Here is a 22,621-nt window from a genome sequence, read left to right as displayed (position 1 = left end):
TTTGACATCAATCCTCTGCTGATAAAAAGTTGTGTGTGTAGTGTGTAGCATAAAGTATGTATGTGTAATGTGTGTACTATGTGGTGTACTTTGTGTGTGGGTGTGGTACATATGTGGGTGTGTATGTGGTGTGTGGGGGTGAGGGAGAGAGGCAACCAAACAAGACCTTCTGATCCAGTACATTATGGGATATGCTGAAATAACTTTGGAGATCCTGAAATCTCCAAATTATATGCTGAAATTAACTTTGGTGTCAGTATTCTGGAACAGAACTTTCGACCCACTTGGGAACGGGCTCAGATAGGGAGAGGGGAGGCGGTTAGGAAGGGCGGGAAGCTGTTGACTTTGATTGGCTTCTTTTCTAGATCAGCATTCATCCCCCAGGCAGAAAGGACTCGCCTAGGGAGCCAGCGCGGTCCCAAAGGAGCCGCCAGCCCTGCCTCCCGGGATCCGACCCCAGGTGCGTCCAGCCTGAAGTCGCCCGAGGGCAGGGCAGACCTCACCGCGCCGGGAATGGCGTCTCAGGGGCAAGTGAGAATTGGCCCGGAGAGGGGACGGTAGGGGCAGAAGACGCCAATTGCCTCTTGGACCAGCAGCGCCGGCCCTGAGCCACACGACTCTCTGTGGCACTGGGGACAGAGCGGGGAAAGTTTCTGGCTAAGACTTTCACGGAGAGACGGTTCGCTGGCGTTTAGTGTGGGGGCTCCCCGGGGAAGCCGGTCTTTGGAAAGTGGAGGGTGTAGGTGTGGCGCTCGCGGGGCACCCCGCCGAGTCGTGCCACCACCCCATCCCGCTCCCCGAGCACTGCCAGCAGCCCCAGGCGAGACCCGGCTCTCCGTGGGGCAGGGCACGGTTCTGCCCCCATTCCACTCCACGGTGAGAGCCCACGTCCGTGGGTGCAACGAGCTGCAGGAGCACCGAACACTGCCAAGATGAGGGAGGGCAGAGCGGTTTTCATTGCGGCATTCTTCGTTTCCTTCCATCCTGGAGAGAGTAGAGGGCGGTCGCCTTCCCACGCCCTGGCCGCACAGGCGGATTACTTACCTCCCCGCATGGCCGCGCTGGGAGGTTTGCCCCGCGCGGAGCTCGGCGGCCGCCACGCGCAAAGCCCCGGTGCAGCCGGCCGGACGCGCGCGGCACGCCGGGAGTTGTAGTCCACCGCGGGTCGGCTGGGGTCGGAGGGGCGGGGACCCCCAGGAATGGGGAAGGCCAGGACTAGAAGGGACAAGACCTGGGCAGGACAAGGGAGGATGTTTGCAAAAACTTAAAACTTCCAGGGACCTAGGGGGAGGGGAACCCTCCTAGAGAGATTTTTATAGTGAGGATTTTTTAGGTTAATACCATTTTCTTCCTGTCTTACTCGCTTATCACAACCCCAATGAAGTTTTAAGCTGGACTCTGGCAGTAATGTTAAGTAGAGATTTTCCCGGCCAACTTCATATTATTTAGGGCTCTATTCTCCCTTTATCTTGAACACAGATGTGCCATTCTCTGCTTGGACGCACACAGAATATTCTTGCTCACAGAATATCTCAGTTGAAGCCCTGAGCATGTAAAAGGAAGGTGAGTAGTTAGTTGCACCTTACACGTGCAGGGTGCTTTATAGCTCTCTTTACAAAGCACTGTGTACTTGATTGGTTCATTATATAAGAACCGTAAAGCAACCCTGAGAGTTAGTCAGAGAAAAGCTAAAGATGCAGGGAGGTTTTTTTTGTTTTGTTTTGTTTGTTTTGGTTTGGTTTTTTGAGACGGGGTCTTGCTCTGTCGCCCAGACTGGAGTGCGGTAGCGCGATCTTGGCTTGATGCAGGGAGTTTTGGAGTTTTGTGTATCTGCATCTGCAGAGGTTGGAGTCATCCTGTCTATTCATTTCTTTCTCCAGCCTCTCATAGCAGCTGGGAAGAGAGAGTGGAGAGAAAGAGGGCTCAGGACAGGTGTGGACACGGTGGAAGAAGAGGAGCCTGCTGTGACAGACTTCCTTGAAATGACTAACAAGTAAATCTTTAAGGAAATAAGTAAAACCAAAAGAAGGACTTATGGGTTGGAAGAAGGGAAGGAGAAGGAAAAGCAGATGGGATAGGGATAGACATTAAAGATTGCAAACAGGCTAGTAGCAAAGAAAGCAAAAAAACAAACAAGGTTTTTAGAAACCAGATAAACCTTGGATTCCTGGTGTTGTCACTTCTGAGCTATCTCTGTGACCTTAGGTAAGTTCTTTAACCTCCCCAAACCTATTTTGCCTCATCTGTAAAATTAAAAAAAAAAAAAGTTCTGACTTTATCATGTGGCTGTGCCTATTAAAAAGAGACAGGAAGCACATAGTATAGTGCTGGGCATATGATAGGCAATTAATGTTGTCTACTATTATTATCTGCAGAAATTCCCTTTGTGTAAGTATCAAAAAATAAATTGGAGTGGAAGTACCAGTGAAAGTACCAAAAATAAATTGGAGTGGCTATGACAATACTCTAAGCTACTGGCAATGATAGCTTGAACTACTTTGACAGAAAGGCATCCATGTTGCCATGAGATGGGGAAAACAGCAAGTACAATCAACTGGATGTGGGGAAGGAAGAACAAGAATCAAATTGGTTGTTATTTCTAGATTAAGTAGATGATGTTGGCATTCTCATAAATAGATACAACTGATGGAAAAATGGGTTTTGGAGGAAGATGACCACTGGCTTTCCTCATTTTATTGTGCTTTGTTTTATTGCAGTTCACAGAAAATGTGTTTTTTGTTTGTTTGTTTATTTTACAAATTGAAGGTTTTTGCCAATCCTGTGTTGAACAAGTCTATTAGTGCAATTTTTCCAGCAGTATGTGCTCACTTCATGTCTCTGTCACGTTTTGGGCATTCTCATAATATTTTAAGCTTTTTCATTTTTATTGTACCTGGTATGGTGATCTGTGATCATTGATCTTTGATGTTACAATTGTAATTGTTTTAGGGTGCCACAGACCATGCCCATTAATCTATAAATGTTGTGTGTATTCTGAGTGCTCCACCTGCCAGCTGTTCCCCACCTCTCTTCCTCTGCTGGTCCTCCCTATTCCCTGAGACACAACAATATTGAAATTCGGCCAATTAATATCCTTATAATGGCCTCTATGTGTTCAAGTGAAAGGAAGAGTCATATGTCTCTCACTTCAAATCAAAAGCTAGAAATGATAAACTTAGTGAGGAAGGCATGTCAGAAATCCAGATAAGCCAAAGTTAGGCATCTTGTGCCAAACAGTTAGCCAAATTGTGAATGCAAACAAAAAATTCTTGAAGGAAATTAAAAGTGCTATTCTAGTGCATACCTGAATGATAAGAAAGTGAAACAGTCTTATTCCTGATATGGAGAAAGCTTTAGTGGTCTGCATAGAGGATCAAACCAGCCACAACATTCCTTTAAGCCAAAGCCTAATCTGGAGCAAGGCCCTAACTCAAGGTTGAGAGAGATAAGGAAACTGTAGAAAAGTTTGAAGCTAGCAGAGTTTGGTTTCTTAAACGAGGTTTAAGAAAAGAAGCATAACATAGAAGTACAAGATGAAGAAGCGAGTGCTGATGGGGAAGCTGTAACACGTTATCCAGAAGATCTAGCTAAGGTAGATGGAGGTGGCTACAATAATGAGCAGTTTATCAATGTAGACTTAATAGCCTTCTATTGGAAGATGCCATCTAAGACTTTTCTAGCCAGAGAAAAAGCAAAGCCTGACTTCAAAGCTTCAAAGGACAGGCTTATTAGGGGCGAATGCACCCAGCGACCTTAAGTTGAAGCCAATTTTCATTTACCATTATAAAAATTCTAGGGCCCTCAAGAATTATGCTAAATTGACTTTACTTGTGCTTTATAGATGAGACAAAAAGGCCTGGGTGACAGCATATCTGTTTACAACATGGTCTTCTGAATATTTTAAGCCTACTGTTGAGAACCACTACTCAGAAAAAAAGATTCCTTTCAAAATATTAATGCTCATTGACAATGCACCTGTTCAGCCAAGAACTTTGATGGAGATGTATAAGAAGATGAATGTTGTTTTCATGCCAGCTAGTAAAACATCCTTTCTGCAGCCTATGGATCAAGCAGCAAATCTGACTCTCAATTCTTATTATTTAAGAAATCCTTTTTATAAGGCTATGGCTGCCACAGATAGTGATTCCTCTGATGGAGCTGGGCATCATAATTGAAAGCCTTCTGGAAAGGATTCATCATTTTATATGCCATTAATAACATTCATGATTCATGAGAGGAGGTCAAAATATAACATTAACATGAGTTTGGAAGAAGCTGATTCCAAGCCTCATGGGTAACTTTGAGGGGTTCCAGACTTCAATGGATGAAGTCACTGCAGATGTGATAGAAATAACAAGAGAAATAGAATTGGAAGTGGTGCAGGAAGATATGACTGAATTGCTGCAATCTCGTGATCAAACTTGAATGGATGAGGAGGTGCTTCTTATGATTGAGCAAATAAAGTGGTTTCTTGAGATGGAAACTATTCCTGGTGAACATGCTATGAACATTGTTCAAATGACAACAAAGAATTTAGAATATTTCATAAACATAGCAGATAAAGCAGCATCAGAGTTTTAGAGGATTGACTTCAATTCTGAAAGAAGTTTTACTGTGGTTAAAATGCTGTTCAATAGCATCACATGCTACAGGGAAATCTTTCATTAAGGGAAGAGTCAATTGATGTGGCAAACTTTATTGTTGTCTTAAGAAATTGCCACAGCCATGCCAACCATCAGCAACTGGCTACCCTGATCAGTCACCAGCCATCAACAATGAAGCAAGACCCTCCACCAGCAAACAGATTACAGCTTGCTAAAGACTTTAAGATCGTTAGCATTTTTAAGCAATAAAATATTTTTAAATTAAGATATGCACTTTTTAGAAGATCTAATGCTAATGCATACTGAATATACTACAATATAGTGTAAACATAACATTTATATGCACTGGGAAACAAAAAAAAATGTGTGTGACTTACTTTATTGTGATATTTGTTTTATTGTGGTGGTCTGGAACTGAGCCCACAATGTTCCTGAGGGGCCTGCAGTTTGATTTTGGACATGCATAACTTAAGGGTTTATCTGAGTGAATGGCCAAGTGGAAGTTGGAAATGTGGATTTGGATTTTTCATGTAGAAATGAGACTTTGAGAGTCAATTACTTAGGAGAGAAAGTTGAAGAGCATGTGGAGAGGAAAAAGAAAGGACAGCAGGCGTGAGCAGGGGTAGGTGAGAAGTCAGATAATAATAGCAGGCAGGAATTGGTTAAGGAGGAAAGGAAAGCTTCAGGGGTGTAGTGACATGGGATGCAAGGGAGGATGGAGAGATGAGGAGCAGCTTCTCAACAAGTCAAATGCTCGAGAGAGGTAGCCAATGACAACAGAAAAGAGGCCTCTGGATTTATAGATCAAGAAACTATTGGGATTAAACTGCTTCCAGGGGTTCTTTTGGAAATTTACCAGAGTGATTTTACTTGTCCCAGTGATCGGGGAGTGTATTAGTGCATTTTCACACTGCTGTAAAGAAATACCCAAGGCTGAGTAATTTATAAAAAGATTTAATTGACTCACAGTTCCACATGGCTGGGGAGGCCTCAGGAAACTTACAGTCATGGAGGTAGGGGAAGTAGGCACCATCTTCACAATGTTGCAGGAAAGAGAGAAGTGCTGTGAAGGAGGAACTTCCAGTTATAAAACCATCAGATCTCGTGAGAACTCACTCACTGTCATGAGAACAGCGTGGGGGAAACTGCCTGCATGATCCAATCACTGGCCTCCCTTGACACATGGAGATTATAATTTGAGATGAGATTTGGGTGGAGACACAGAGCCAAACCATATGAGGGAGCGGGGCACTACTGGAATATAGTTGGTGGGGTCAAAGATTCTAGACATCCTCCGTTCACTAGGACAGTCACGCAGAGCAAAGAATTGTCCTGCATCCTGTGTGACTTAGTTGTCTCACTGCTCAGCTCATTTATGTAGATGAAAAATCTATTTATAATTATCTGAGCCTAGAATCTATTTTATACATAAACATAAACTGTTTTCCACACAGTTTTAAGTTATATCAAATTTTCCTGGAATGAAGTAAATTGAATGGCAATATCATTTATGGAAATTGTATCACCAATACAGTTCATTTTGTGACTGTCTCTTTCATGGTGATTCTGCATGTGGAACAACTATCTGACTACTTTAATTGTGTCTTTTAGCTTAGGGATGCTTGAGCAGTTGCATGTTGGATCATGCAGGGTTTTTTTTGTTTTGTTATGGTTTCTTGATCCATGTTGATGGAATGTTGAAGGCCTGGGGAGAGGAGGACTCAGTCCAGGCCAATGCTTATTCATTACTCCTGCCAGGAGTAGGCTGACTTGTTCAGAGTGCGCAGTCCTCTCTACCTCTGCTCTTGACCTTTTTGATGGACTTAGCCCTTTTGATGCAGTTGAGGATTGGGGCGAGCTGGTAATTAAGCACAAAGGCCCAGAAACAATGATGATTCAATAAAGTGTATTCTAGAACATAGACTGAGGTAGATTTAAAATTCTGGAAATGGAGAAATTTTGAGAAATTTGGCAAATGGGGAATTCTGGCAAAGAAGGGCAGGAGAAAGTTTGGTCCTTAATGTGAAAGGATGCTCTAGGATTGGGGATAGGAAACAACTATATTTGTACACTGAAGTGAAGAAGCCACTAGATGCAGAAATGTGAAAGTTCAGAACAGAGGGTGTAACTGATGTAATATTTTCCTAGAGAAGAAGGAACTATTGATTCTTGATCTTTGGAAGAAAAGTGGTACAGTTTCTTCCTATAAGAAAAGAAAGAGGCCAGGCGCGGTGGCTCATGCCTGTAATCTCAGCACTTTGGGAGACTGAGGCGGGCAGATTACTTGAGGCCAGGAGTTCGAGAACAGCCTGGCCAACATACTGAAACCCTGTCTCTACTAAAATATAAAAATTAGCTGGGCGTGGTGGTGGACACCTGTAATCCTAGCTACTTAGGAGGCTGAGGCAGGAGAATCACTTGAACCAGGGAGGTGGAGGTTGCAGTGAGCTGAGATTGCGCCATTACACTCCAGCCTGGGTGAGAGAGTGAGACTCCATCTCAAAAAAATAAAAAAAGAAAAGAAAGCAAGCAAATGGAATGATTTAGTAATATTGAGGGAAATTCTAAGGAGAAAAGGGGGTATAACGTTGTTTAAAGATTTTTTAATTTATTGCGAAAATACACTGTATGATTTAAAAAATTGAAACAATCAGAAACTTAAAGTAGAAAGTGAAAATTCCCAATAAACCCATTCCTAAAATAATCCCTGTTAAATGGTATATATTGTCTAAATTTTTATCCTGTGCTTATGACTTCTTTTCGTAAATGTTACATGAGGTATTAATCCATTCTTTCATTGCTGTAAAGAAATTTTTGAAGGAAAGAGGTTGAATTGGCCCATGGTTCTGCAGGCTTTGTAGGAAGCAAAGCATGATGCTGGCATCTGCTTGGCATCTGGGGATTCCTCTGTAAGTAAAATCATAGTGGAAGACGAAGGGGCAGCAGGCACCTCACACGGCCAGAGCAGAAGAGAGTGGGTGCCACACTTTTAAACAGCCAGATCTCACCGAGACTCATTCGCTGTTGTGAGGACAGTGGGATTATGTGAAACCATTCATGAGAAATCCACTCCTGTGATTCAGTTACCTCTCACCAGGCCCCACCTCCAACATTGAGGATTACAATTCAACATGAGATTTGGGCAGGGAAACACATCCAAACCATATCACGTGAGTACCTAAAATATTAGTATTTTTTCTTTGCAGGCTCTCACGTTAAATAATAAATAAAAATTTGTTGAGCATCTATTACATAATAGATATTATCGCATCAATCTTTTTGATAATTGTTATTCACATCTTCCATATAATATGTATTTTTCTTGATTGTTCAAGAATAAAAAGAGATTTGTTAAAGTCTCCTAACATTTATCTTGTTGTTTTCTCTTATTTCTTGAAGTTTTGATTTATGTATTTTAATGCTGTGTTGTTTGATACATAGGCATTTATACTAGTATTTTCTTCATTGTGAGCTCTGTCATTTGCCATTATAAGGTGACTTTCTTTGTTCCATGTAATGCTTTTTAATAGCTTCTTCTATCCCACTTGAAATTATTTGAATTAAATATGTTTAACCTTATCTCGATCATGTGTTTATTTTTTGAATTCACATTGTTCTTTTTTTCTCTTTTGCTTTACGATCTGTGCTTTCTTTGCTTTTGTTTTGTCTTGGTTTTATTTTTATCTTCCTTTATATTTTAGTGTCAAAGATTAACAAAGCTGGACTCTAAAGTGGCAAGGACAGACTTTAATCAGTAAGTAATAGAGACAATCTACAATAGAGTAATTGGAGAATAGAGATAAGCATCCAGCATGAACTGAACTCTGATTTATATAGAGATGACCAACTAAAATAGGAGTAGGACAGGGAGTGAGTGAGGGCTCAGGAGAGTCAGAGAAGTGAAACTTTACAAAGGGTTGCACATCACAAAATGGTAGGGCCAGCTGTTTCTGGTAGGTGATAGTTACAAACATTAGGATTCTATCTTTCTACAGACTGGGAGACAGAGGCCCTATTCTTCTTGATGATTATATTTCAAATAAATGGCTTTTGGGTCCATGAGAAAGACACTCCTGAGTTGTAGGAGATACATGTACATCTCAAAGAGACAGAGGAAGGAGTCACAATTGCAAGCCCTTTTTAGTAAATGGTCTAAGAAAGGGTGATCAGGTGCATACTGCCAGGTGTCGGCTCAAACAGATAGTACATTTTTTGGGATTCTTGAGCTTTCTCAGTGAGGCACTTTAAGAGGAGCTAATGTCAACCTAGGGATGTGGCCTTGAATTGTTAGAAAGTACATTAGTTTTTGTACAAGTCTTTATAGGCCAAGATTGATACCTTACCAAGAAGAGGGCTTAGAGGAGAAGGGCTAGAGTCTGGTCAAGGAAAATATTTGTCATTAGTTATTTATTGCTGTGTAACAAACCACCCCAAAACTTAGCAGCTTATAACAACACACAGTTATTATCTCAGACTTTCTGTGGGTCAGGAGTCCTGGTGTGGCTTAGTTGAATCCTCTGCTTTAGGGTCTCTCACACGGTTGCAGTCAAGGTAATGGACAGGGCTCTTCTCTCCTGAAGGCTAGATTTGGGGAGGATCTACTTTCAGGCTCACCTATATGGTTGGAGGCAGGATTTGGTTCCTTCTGGGCTGTTCAACTGAAGGTCTCAGTTTTTGCCACATGGGCTTCTCCACAGGGTAGCTCACAACATGGCAGCTGACTTTATCAAAGCAAGTGGTATGCAGGAAGAGTCAGAGTAAGAGTGTAAGCAAGACAGAAGTCCTGGCCTTCTATAGCCCAACTTCAGAAGGGAAATCCTATCACTTTTGCCACATTCTTTTTGGTAAGGGCAAGTCATTAGGTCTAGACTAACACAAGGGCATGAATGCCAGGAAGTGGGGCCAATTGGGAGCTATTTAAGAAGGCTACCTACCACACTCTGGCAACTGGGGAGTTGTAAAGTCTGTTTTAAATAATATGCTTACATTTTTATTTTTCAATTAACTTTAGAAATGCAATGAGGATGAAATGATGAAATCAGTCTACTTAAATTCTCTCTTTTCTCTTCCCATCTCTTAGTTTGGAGAGCAAATATGATTCTTGTTCCAGTTTGTTGTCATCAAAATATTATGATTTATGTTATGTAATTTTACTTTTAAGGAAGAGAATAAATTTCTGTTGTTTTAAGCCACCCAGTTTGTGGTACTTTATTACAGCAGCCTTTCGAAACTAATACAGATAAACTGCATTTCAGTCAACAATGTTTTATAAATGTTACCTCTCTCAATCAAGATTTGGTATGTGTTGGACAGTAGAAAGTTTGATAAGTGACTGAAGTAGGTTTATGTGCTGATATTGAGGATAGATCCATATGCTTTAAATTTTAAACCTGCAAATATTGGTGAGGTTGACATCCTTGAGAACACTGGGACACCTGAGGTTCACACTTAGGCTGTTAGTCATCACACTAGATGTGGAGAAGGGCCAAGTGCATATTTTAAAACAAGTCCAGGGTTATTGGTTCTTCTGCTGCTGCTGCTTCTGCTTCTGCTTCTGCTTCTCTTCTTCTCCTTCTTCTCCCTCCCCTCCTTCCCCTCTTTCTTCTCCTCCCCCTCCTCCCCCTCCTTCTTCTCCTTCTTCCTCTTCTTCTTATTCTTCCTCTTCTTATTCTTCCTTTTCTTCTTCCACAGTGTGGGATCTGTTTTATCATATGTAGTAAATGAACATTACTGAGATGATTTAATCTAGAAAGTTTACAAAACGGGTGATACCTATACTTACTATAAGAATTGGAGTGACATATATTATTAGCTATAAATCAGTTAGAAATGCATGATAATTTTAGGTAGTTGATATGCCAAGATTTATAGCAGTGTATGGATAAGGAAACCAAATTTTCGTGGAAACCACCCCTAGTCATTGAAAAGTCATTACTGGAATACAGGATATCTGCCCTCATGTCCTCTTAGTGGGAAGGATGCATTTACAGATTTTTCCAAAAATTGTCTTCATTTCTTCCTTCCTTTATTTTTCCTGTCTAGAAGTTTTTATTCCCAGGCAGATGGCATTAAGAAGCAAAAGTTTGCACAGCCTCATCCCTTTATCCAAAGGTCAAACTTTTGGACATTCTCCAAAACACAGTAGCAGTCTAGAAATATGGAAAGAGGGATAGGTCTCTAAGCATTAGAAAGAATCATAAACATTCTGAATTAAAATAATGAAGTTTTTTGTAGAAGGATGACCAATTGAAGACAAGCTCACTGACAAGAGAAATATATATTAAACAGCAAATATAAGGTGATGTTGGTTTACTTACAATAGTGAATATTCTAATGGGAACCAGTATCAGACATCTAGGGACAGGGAAGGACCCAGGGATATTTTCCTTGTATCCCAAGTATAAACAATCTGAAATAATAAAAATACAAGTAAAAATATAGAGAGCAGACTTCTACTCTAAAGAACTTAACATGAGTAATAAAATATATAAATCTTTTAAATGCAAGGATAAATTTAAAACTAAAATATATAATGGAAATATAAATGCAAGGAAGAAGAGAAAGGCCATAAAAATGTCTATCACATCTGAAAAATAACAAAATAGAACTTATATAAATAAAAACACAAACAGATTGGAATTAAAAAGTCAGTGGAAGAATTAACAGTAGACAAGACCACAGCCAAAGAGAGAATTAGCGAGTGGGAATTATAGACCAGAAGAATGCAGCACGAAGAGATGGGCTGGCAAATATGACTGAGAGGCTGAGGGACTTGGAGGACAGAGTGACACGCTTCAACGTCTGTAACCAGAGTTTTTAAGAGGCGATAACAGAGGAGAGGATGAGGCAATAACTGAAGAGACAATGAATGAGACATTTTTAGAACTGATGAAAGATAACCTCAGATTCCAAAACCCCGAAAGATCCCTAGTAAGACAGATAAATTGAGACACACACACACCCCCATACACTCACACACCCCTAAACACATTGTTAGAAAACTTCAGAATGCCAAAGACAAAGAGATGACATTAAAATTAGCTGAAGAGAGAATAAAATTACCAATAAAGGAATGGCAATTAGATAGCTGACTTCTCAGCAACAAAAACCATAAAACAGAAGATTGTGGGAAAATATTTTTAACGTACTGAGAGGGTAACTCTCAAATAGAATTATTTACCCATTAAAATTATTGGTCAGAATATGTTACATTATGCTTTGGTAAAAAATTAACTCTGAAACCTCTGTGGCCTCTCATGTTAGTCAAAAATTAACTCTGAAACCTCTCACGTTACACATCCAGTATGGGTTGTGTGGAGCTCTGCTTACACCATTAGTAGGGACAGGCTGAGAGAGTACCGCCCTCTGTAGCTGCAGCATCCAGTGCTATAGGGACATGTGAGATCACTGCAGAAGGGAAAGGGGATGCGCAGGAGCACAGGTCCCAGCTGCCTTTGTCTAGTAGTGAAACGTATCACTTCTAGTCATAGTTCATTGACCAGAATAAGTCACAAGGTCCCAAACTAACTGCAAGGGAGAATGGGAAATATAGAGAGTCACATGGATATTCACTGACTTTCTCTGCCACGACTGTTTTTCAACATGGGGATGAAATAGAGGCTGTTTAGATAAACACTTAAAAAGTTTAACATCAAAAAACTCTTAATAATGGAACTCCTTAGCATGTCTTCAAAAAGAAGGAAAGTGATCTGAAAAATAAATCTGAGATACAAAAAACACAGTAAAGTAAAAGACAAACTGTTGGGTAAATCTGAACACATACTGCTGGTGAAAACTATACAAATAAATAACGAAGTGTAACTTGTGGGGTTCAAAAATAATAGCTGGTAAAGTGGAAGTGCTGATAGGCGTTAAAACATTCTTAGCTCTTTGCATATTTGGGAAGGTTATAAAGATAGTAAATGTAGAGTTTGTTAGGTTTAAGTATTCATGTTCTGATTTCAAAGGAACTACTCAACAGAAGAGAAGTAAAGCCTATACCTTCAAAACTAGAGGGGGGAAAGTTGGGACTTAAGAAATTTAATCCGCCAGGCAGATTGGCTCACATCTGTAGTCCCAGCACTTTGGGAGGCCAAGGCGGGCGGATCACCTGAGGTCAAGAGTTCAAGACCAGCCTGGCCAACATTGTGAAACTGCATCTCTACTAAAAATATAAAACAGTTAGCCGGGTATGGTGGCGGGCGCGCCTCTAGTCCCAGTTACTCAGGAGGCTGAAACAGTAGAATCACTTGAACCTGGGAGGTGGAGGTTGCAGTGAGTTGAGATCATGCCATTGAACCCTAGCCTAGGTGACAAGAGGGAAACTCCATCTCAAAAAAAAAAAAAAGAAAAGAAAAGAAAAGAAAAGGTAATTTAATCAATTGAAAAGAGGCAAGAAAGAGAAAAAAGAAACAGAAAAGCCAGAAAAAATAGAAAGTTAAAAAACTGATGACAGGAGTAAATTTAAATATATCAATGAAATAAACCCAGTTGAAAGGGAAGTTGTGAGATTGGATTTAAAAAACCAAAATCTATTGGATAAAAGAAACAAAATCTATGTTTGTGCTTTTTATAAGAGACATACCTAAGACATTAAGAAAGAATAGTTGAAAGTAAAAGAATAGAAAAATGTATTTTAAGCAAATATTAAGCAAAAAGAGTTGGAATATCTCTCTATATAAAATGTAAAATAGATTTGAGGGCAAAAAAACCTTATGATAGACAAAAGAGATCATTTAATAATGATAAGAGGTTTAACTCCCCGGGTGGAAAAAATTCTAAAGTTTAAAACTTGATAACATAGCTTCAATAAGATAAAGGGGAATTTGTCATACTTACAAAGAGACACTGTCGAATTCTCCACTATTGTGAGTCGTTAAATATATATATCTCAATAATTGACAGATAAAATGGACCAAAAGCATTAACGATATGATTAATTTAAGCAATACAGAAAGCTGATCTACTGAACATATAGATTTCTACGTTCCAAATAAGGTATACAAATTAGTTTTGGTTATGCAAGAAACACTACAATAATTTATCATGAATTAGCCCATAAATCAAGTCTCAACCAGTTTTAAGGAACTGATCTTAAACACATATTTTTGACCACAATTCAATTAATAAAGATATCTTTAGCTAAAAGGTAATGTTTTAAAAATTTAGAAAATCCAGAAACACTTTTAAATAACTCATCAATCAAGGAGAAAATCATAATGCAAAACAGAAAATGTTTAGGATCAAGCAATAATAAAATCCACTTTACCAACTTCACTAAAACAACGGTTAAAAGAGGCTTAGAGGGAATTTGAAGTCATAAATGCTTAAATTAGAAACTGAGAAAGGCTGAATATTGCTGAGCTAAGCAATCATGAGAAATTATTTAAAAATAGAATTAATTTAAAGAGAGCAGAAGAAACAAAATAATAAGAATAAGCCTGGAAATTAATGTAATAGAAAACACAAATAAAATAAAAAAGATCAGCAATGCCAAAATTAAGGTTTTCAAAGAAGTGAGTTAAAATTGATAAATTGATCTGGCCTGTTTGAACTAAAGAAAGAAGAAAGAGGAAGGAGGATGAGGAAGAAGAAGAGAAAGATGACAACAAAAACGTTAGGAATTAAAAAAATTCAGAGATATAAAAAAATAGTAAACTAGTACAAAAAAGTTGGTGTCACATTTGAAGATTTAGACAAAATGGTCAAATTATTAGAAAAAAAAGGAACTTACCAAAACAAGCTGAGGAAGAAATAGAAATTCAGTCATTGTAAAGCCCTTAAAGAAATTAGTTCACCAACTTTAAAATCTTACACAAAGACCTGACCCAGATGACTTTATAGGTGAATATTAATAAACACCTAACTAACATAATTCCAGTGTAAGGCACACTTTCAAAAACTTGAAACAAGGAAAAACACACCCCCCAAAAAATTTGGTGGCCTCATTCCATGGAAAAAATATATATTTTATATAGCAAACTATATAAGGATGATACAAGAGATAAAATATGAAAAAAAAAACTTCACTCATGGATGTAGAAGCAAAACTCTGCAAAAAAGTATAAAAATGTAATCCAGCAATGCACAGAATATAACATATTATGATTAAATACATTTAAATAATGTATTAAATAATGTATTATTACTATTATTTATTTTATTATTAATTATTATTATTTTATCATTATTTTATTATTTATAATAAAATGTATTATTTTATTATTTATACATTATTTATAATAATGTATTATTTATTATTATTATTTTGAATAATGTATTATTTAAACAAACTCAATTTGTTTAAATAATGTATTATTATTGAGTTATATTAAATATTATATATTATATTTTATATTATATTATATATTATATTTTATATTATCTTATATATTATATTATATATTATATGTTATATAATATATAATATTATATATTATATAATTATATTATTGTATTATAAACAAATTGAGTTTACTCTCAGAACACAGGATGGTCTAACTTTAGAAAATCAAATGAATACAATTCACTAAATTACAGATTAATAGAGAGTAAACACATGCTAATATGAATGGTTGCAGATAAATTATTCTATACAACTTATTTTTTATCCATGTTAAAACAAGCAAACAAACAAAAACTCTTAGGCAACTATGTAAATTAAAGCAAAGGAAGGACAAACCCATAATTTAGCAGGGTGGCTTGCCCGAGGAGGCAGGCTATACAGATTGGTGTGGGGCATACATAGGAAGCTTCTGTGCCACAGGCATTTGCTTACCACACAAGGCTCTTCATGTTCTGGCCTCTCACCATCCCTCTAGTGTCACATCCATCCAAACCTTTAAACCCATTCTTTATTTCCATCTGTATGGATCTTCCAAAACCACATATAATGGCACTTCATGCCTCCATGCCTTAGTACACATTGCTTTCTCTTGGCCAGAAATGCTCTTCCTCCCTTCTCCATTTAGCCAACTCCTACTCATCCTTCAAATTCTGGAACTTCATTTTACACCTTCCCTCAATATTGATTTAGAAACCTTCCCTTCTTCTGTAACATTCCTTGTTTTCTTACGTCATGGCACTAATTGCGCTACACCAAAACCTTCAGTTAGGTCTCCTCTTCTAGTAGTCTTTCATAATAGTAATGTGTTACTTATTGAATATTCCAGGGAATTTACTTACATTATTTCTAATCCACAATACAACTGTCGAAAGTACCTATCTTCAGCTACAATTTAAAGTTGAGGAAACTGAGGCTTAAGAGAGTGAGGCAGTAAGTCCATGGCCCTATAATTATAATGGCAGCATTACACTCGCATCTGGTTCTATAATGTCTTATTGACTGTCTCTCCACCACCACGCTGAGTGCCTGAGACTTTCCTGGTTAGATGGATGTGAATGGGTGCATGGTCTGGGTTGAAATAAATCCTAGGTTAGAAGACAAAAAAAAAAAAGGGCCAAATTTGAAGTCAGGTTAAGAAGACTCGTGCTCAAGTTTTGCCTCTACCTCTAGCTGCTAGGATAGGAGAGTTTCCAAACAGCTGAGCATGTCCAGATGTGATTAGTATGGCAAGCGGGCTGCCTGGGTTGGGGACGACTTTGGCACTACAGTCTGCAGATCAACAGAGAAGATGGAAAGACAGTCTGAACTCAGAGGCAAGGTGCCTGTTGGTACAAGTTTTCTTTGCGGAAGAGCTATGTTGCCATGCAATATTTATCTGAGATCCTTAGATGGCAAGATAACGATTTGCTATCTGTGTGCAGCTGTTACCAGAGAGTGTGATGTGGGACTTGGTCTCAGTGCTGATTGCATACACATTGCCTGCCCTTTGGTTTGTGTCCAAGGCTGCCGTTTTCTGAAAATAGTACCTGATTCTGCCTCTGACTCAGTCCCTTTCTCCTCATATTCTCTCTGGTACATTAGGTCTAAGAAAATCAACTGATCTCTGATTGTTTGCTACATGCCTTTTTTTGTGTGTGAAATTTGTGAGTTATTACCAAGATATTTAAACTTTCTTTTATTAATTCCTGAAAGTTGGTGTCATGTGAATCAGTGGAAAGATACACACTTTCTTGTTGCCTCTCTAATGATTTACAAAGTCCTGGGGCATCCTTCACTCTGAATCTTTAAATAATGTAACAGAACGGAATTCATCAAAACCATCCCCTTGGAATCCATTGCATTGCCATTTGGGGTGGGCTTCTGCCTTCTTTTTTTTTTTTTTTTGAGATGGAGTTTCACTCTTGTTGCCCAGGCTGGAGTGCAATGGCATGATTTCGGCTCACTGCAACCTCTGCCCCCTGGATTCAAACGATTCTCCTGCCTCAGCCTCCCAAGTAGCTGAGATTACAAGCACCTGCCACCACACCCAGCTAATTTTTTGTATTTTTAGTAGAGATGGGGTTTCACCATGTTGGCCAGGCTGGTCTCAAACTCCAGACCTCAGGTGATCCACCCGCCTTGGCTTCCCAAAGTGCTGGGATTACAGGCGTGAGCCACTGCACCTGGCCTGGATTAGGCTTCTTGACTTGTGTCGACTTGCTGACACCCTCTTTGCTCCCTCTCCAGGCACTCCTCTCCTTTAATATCTCCCTTTTAAGTGACTGTTTAATGGGGCTTTTCTGCAGCCCACATAACTAGAAATGGTGATGCTGCATGTTCTGAGCACCTGCTAAGCCTCCCTCTAAATTCTAGCCAGTTGATCCCAAGTCTCCATTCAGTACCTTGAGTAGGATTCTGCACTCCTTCCAGACCCCCCACCCCTAGACAGTGAGGGTTCAGCATGAATGACTGCTCTTTTTTTTAAATCCTTTTTGTATTTTTATTGATTGGTTAGACTCTGGGCATTTAATTCCCTGTGATGCAAACTCTCTCAGTTGTACATACTTAAGTCTGTCCATGTCTCACTGACTTACTGCCTCAGTCAATATAGTGTTAGTTGGCTTAACCATGGAACCTATTCTGTTTGCTACCTATAACTTTATTTTCTCCCTAACAAGGAAACCAGGAAGTTGGGGGCAGGCAAATATCGGTACATTCAGTGACTAACTTTCTTCTCTTTTCTTTTTTTCAATTTAGTGTTTTATTATGAAAGTAATACATGCTCATCATCAGTAAATGGTTCAGAATTGGGGGATTTCCTAATCCCATCTCCTGCTAACAGTGTGTTAAGTATTCTTCCAGTTGTTCTCTAGTCATTTACTAAAAATGGAATAAGATGAAATAAAATAAGGTAACATAAAAATCACACAAAACACATTATATACACAAATAGAATACTACCAAAAACACGATTGTGTAATTTGACCTTTTTCATTTAATAATTATTGTGATTATTTTCTATATGTCAGTATATTTGTCCATTGTTCTTTTTTTTCCAGATGTTTCTTTCTAATGAATTCGCCATTACATTTCCAAAGTTATAAGATGGCCAACAGACCATAGAAAGACAATTATTTAGTCTCCTGCTTGAAACCAACAGCTTCAGCAAACTGCTGGCCTTGAATCAGGACCAACCATTCTTTTTAATACCTATGGAATACTTTTTTACTAGAACATTCTGCCTTCAAGGTATAGCAACCCAACTCATATACTACTTTAAGCAAAAAAGATAATTTATTGATTCACAAGAGTAGGAGGAAGAGATGTGGGGTTGGCCTTGGAAGGTATCAGTTCAGGGACCCAGTGGTGTCATGGGGATGCCCTTTCTTTCCATTTCCAGATCAGTACTAATGATTTGTTTGGTTTCCTTCTTTTCTACAGCAAAGCATACTTATTTCATGCAGTAGGAACAGAGGGTCACTCCTGCGGGTATCTTCTTTTGCATCATCTCACATCTACCTACCTACTGGTTGGATGATCCCGAGCTAATTACCTCACTCCTCTAAACTGCAGCTGTCATGTAAGCAGGTATTCTTGGGCTCTCTCTCTTCAGCTCTTTCTTGTGGTCCAGCCAGAGTCATGCCAGGTGTGGAAACTGGAAGTCTAGAAAGCAAAGTTTGCCACTGCTCTGATGCAGGTCCTCCTCCTGGGTGAGGAAAACAACCACATCCTTGAACCTAGGACAGCACCTTGGTGTCCATCTCCTCTTGCTTGTGCCTGGTCTTGGGATATTGGTGCTAGGCCTTCATTTTATTGTGTGCACCTTTGAGAGTAGATGAAGAGCTAACCAAACTATAAATCCCTGATTGGGTGTCTCTCTCAATAATGAACAGCTTAGGAACCCTTCTACCTTGTTTCTGAGGCCAAGGTTACTCTTCTCAAAGGAGTTTCCAGAGTTATGTTTCATTCTTATAAAATTATGCTTCAGAAGCCATAATACATGGATGCCCACTGTTGAGGATTTCTTAAGATAAAGATCCTGGGCTCTACCCCTTGAGACTAAATCAGTAGGTCTGGGGTAAGGCCCAGAATTTACACTTTAAAAAAGTAACACACCAACTTCCAGTTCCAGTCTGGCATGTAAGAAGCTTGGAAGTTGTCACTCAGCCCAAACAACAAGTAAAAAGCTGAATAAGCCAGGTGTGGTGACTCTCATCTGTAGTCCCAGCACTTTGGGAGGTTGAGGTGGTTCCAATCACTTGAGCCCAGGAGTTCAAGACACGCCTGGGAAACATGGTGAAACCCCATCTCTGCAAAAAATACAAAAATTAGCCTGGTATGGTGGCACACACCTGTAGTCGCAGCATCTTGGGAGGCTGAAGTGGAAGGATCACTTGAGGCCAGGAGTTGGAAGTTACAGTGAGCCACGATAGTGCTACTGCACTCCAGTCTGGGTGAGAGGGTAAGACTCTGCAACAACTCTTTTTAGATCTCTAAGAGAGATTAGATTACAGGGCAAACTCCTGTCCCCCAAATTAAAGAGACCAACAGGGGAATACAGAGAATCACAACTCTGTGAGCAGGAAACCATGAGTAGTAACCTCTGCAGCAACCGGTACCCATGTAGGAAAACCTTAACTGTAATTGATGAATTGCTGGAGGCTGAGTGTGGACAAGTCAAAAACTCCAGGGAGACCCAGTCATTAGGAGATCCCCACATTTTTGTGTTTTACCTTTAGAAGCTCTACCACACTGCCACAGTGAATATTGGAGAAAAATCTCATCATGCTTCTGCCAGGGGAAGGGGAAAAGAACTATTTAAAAATACCCCAGAACACTCTGTTCTTCTGAACGTGGTCTGCCCTTAGGAGGAACTACTTAGCCAGAGCCTAACCTTCAGGGGTTTTACCAATGCCTAACTGACCTAGAAGAAGGGAAACACCCAACTCTAAGTAAACTAGGAATAGAGGGAAATTTCCTCGACTTGATAAAGAATATCTGAAAAAAAAAAAAAAAAAAAAAACCCAGACACCCTAGTTAACATCATACTTAATGATGAGAAACTTGAAGCTTTCCCATAAGATCAGGAGCAAAGCAAAATGTTTCCTCTCTCCACTACTTCTGAACAGCAGATGAAAAATTCTAGATAATATAGCAAGAAAGAAAAAGAAAAGACACAGATTGGGAGGGAAATAATAATGTCTTTGTTTGCATATGACGTGATTGTCTATGAAGAAAATCTGAAAAAAATTGGCAGAAAAGTCTCCTGGAGCTAAGTAATTATGGGAAGGTTGAGGAATACTAGGTGAATATACAAAAGTCAATTGTTTTCCAGTACACAAGTGTGTTAGTCTGTTTCATGCTTCTACAACAGAATACCGAAGACTAGGTAATTTATAAAGAACAGAAATTTATTTCTTACAGTTCTGGAGGCTGGGAAGTCCAAGGTTGAGGGGCTTACATCTGGTGAGGTCCTTCCTGTTGTGTCATCCCATGGTTGAAGGCAGAAGGGCAAGCAAGACAGCATGTATATAGAAGGAAAAGGAAGGGAAGGTCAGGGGGTAGGGAAGGAGAAGAGAGGGGGAGGGAAAGGGAGAGGGGAAAAGGTGGGGAGGGGAGCCAAACTCATCCTTTTATTAGGAACCCTCTCCCACAATAAGCCTGAATCCATTCATTAGAACAGAACCCCTCGTGACCTAATCCCCTCTTACAGGTCCCACCTCTCAGCACTGTTGCGTTGGGGATTAAATTTCTCTCCATGATATATTCAATCCATGACAACTAGCAATGAACAAATGAAATTCAAAATTAAAAAAACCAGTACTTCCCCAAAATAAAATAGGTATAAATCTACCAAAATATATACAAGATCCGTGTGAGAAACATTGAAAAACTTTAATGAAAGATGTCAAAGAGGCACCAAACAAATGGAAAAATACTACATATTCATGGATGGGAAGATTCAATATTGTCAAGATGTCAGCTCTTGCCAACTTGATCTATAGATTCAATGAAATAAAAATTAAAATCCCAGCAAGCCACTTTGTGGAGATTAACAGGTTGATTCTAAAGTTCATCTGCAGAGACAAAAGACCCAGAAGCGCCAGCAAAACACTGAAGAAGATTAAAGTTGGAGAACTGACACTATATGACTTCAAGACTTAATATAAAGCTACAGTCATCTAGACAGTGTGGTATTGGTAAAATAATAGACAAATAGATCAGTGGAACAGAATAGAGAGCTCAGAGATAAACCCTGCAGATAGTGTATGTCAAAGGAGCAAAGGCAATATAATGGAACAAAGAGTCTTCAACAAATGATCCCACAACAACTGGACATCACATACAAAAAAAAAAAAAAAAGGGGGGGGGTAAGACACAACCCTTACTTTCTTCACAGAAATTAACTCCAAATGGATCACAGACCTAAATGTAAAATGTAAAACTGTAACACTCCTAGAATGTAATAACACAGGAGAAAATCTAGATGAGTATGGGTATAGTGATGACTCTTTAGATACAACACCAAAGACATATCCATGAAAGAAATAATTGATAAGCCAGACTTCCAGACATCATTAAAATTAAAACCTTTTGCTTTACAAAAGACAGTGTCAAGATAATGAGAAGATAATCCAAAGACTGGGAGAAAGTATTTGTAAAAGACACTTCTGATAATGGATTGTTTAAAAAAAAAAAAACAAAAAACTCTTAAAACTCAGCAATAAGAAAACAAACAACCCAAAACGGGCCAAAGACCTTCACAGACACCTTACCAAAGAAGATATGCAGATGGCAAATAAGCATATGAAGAGATGTTCCATATCATATGTCATCAGGGAAATGCAAATTAAAGCAACAATGAAGTACCACTACATACATATTAGAGCGGTCCAAATCTGGAACAGTGACACCACCAAATGGTGGTGAGGATGTGGAGCAACAGGAACTCTCATTCATTGCTGGTGAGAATGCAAATTATACAGCCACTTTGGAAGACAATTTGGTAGTTTCTTACAAAATAAACATTCTCTTACTATATAATCCAGCAATCATGCTCTTTTGGTATTATGTCCACATATAAACATGCATATGGATGTTTATGGCAGCTTTATTCAAAATTGCCAACGCTTGGAAGCAAGTGAGATGTCCTTCGGTAGGTGAATGGATAAATAAACTGTGGAACATCCAGACAAGGGAATATTATTCAGCACTAAAAAGAAATGAGCTATCACATGATGAAAAGACACGGAGGAAACTTACATGTATATTATTAAGTGAAAGAAGCCAGTCTGAAAAGGCTACATACTGTAGGATTCCAACTATCTGAGATCCTGAAAAAGGTAGAACTACTGAGACAGTAAAATGATAAGGGGTTGCCAGGGCTTAAGAGGAAAAGGGGGATGAATAGGTGGAGCACAGAAGATTTTTAGAGCAGTAAAACTGTTCTATATGATACTATAATGGTGGATACAGGTCATTATGAATTTGTTCAAACTCAAAGAATGTACAACACAGAGTGAACCCTGATGCAAACTATGGACTTTGAATGATAATACTATGTCAATATAGTTTCATCAGTTGTAACAAATGTACCACTATGGTGAAGATGTTAAAAATGGGGGATGTTGAAAATGCCTGTGTCAGCACTGGGAATACATGAGAAATCTCTACCTTCTGCTCAGTTTTGTTG

At 39.1% G+C, this 22,621-nt stretch overlaps 1 protein-coding gene, 1 long non-coding RNA gene and 1 other non-coding gene across 3 annotated transcripts in view; 1 reads left to right on the top strand and 2 right to left on the bottom strand.

Moving 5' to 3' along the window:
• The window catches only part of SAMD13 (sterile alpha motif domain containing 13), a 50,263-nt gene extending 49,023 nt beyond the window's left edge, over positions 1-1,240 (bottom strand). The window contains exon 1 of the mRNA XM_050806088.1: positions 1,045-1,240. Coding sequence (XP_050662045.1) covers positions 1,045-1,054 — 10 coding nt within the window. The 5' untranslated portion in view covers positions 1,055-1,240. The remainder of the gene's footprint in view (positions 1-1,044) is intronic.
• Positions 298-19,234, top strand: LOC126963671 (uncharacterized). The gene is made up of 4 exons (XR_007729178.1): positions 298-460; positions 1,480-1,563; positions 17,988-18,177; positions 18,370-19,234. It is a non-coding gene; the product is annotated as an uncharacterized LOC126963671 (long non-coding RNA).
• Positions 17,986-18,122, bottom strand: LOC126945350 (small nucleolar RNA SNORA2/SNORA34 family). The gene has a single exon (XR_007722425.1). It is a non-coding gene; the product is annotated as a small nucleolar RNA SNORA2/SNORA34 family (small nucleolar RNA).
• Positions 19,235-22,621: the final 3,387 nt, after the last annotated feature.

The sequence above is a fragment of the Macaca thibetana genome, chromosome 1, assembly GCF_024542745.1.
Source record: "Macaca thibetana thibetana isolate TM-01 chromosome 1, ASM2454274v1, whole genome shotgun sequence".
Classification (NCBI taxonomy): domain Eukaryota; kingdom Metazoa; phylum Chordata; class Mammalia; order Primates; family Cercopithecidae; genus Macaca; species Macaca thibetana.
Note: the sequence above shows the minus strand (reverse complement) of the source record. Positions and strands in the feature narration are given on the sequence as shown.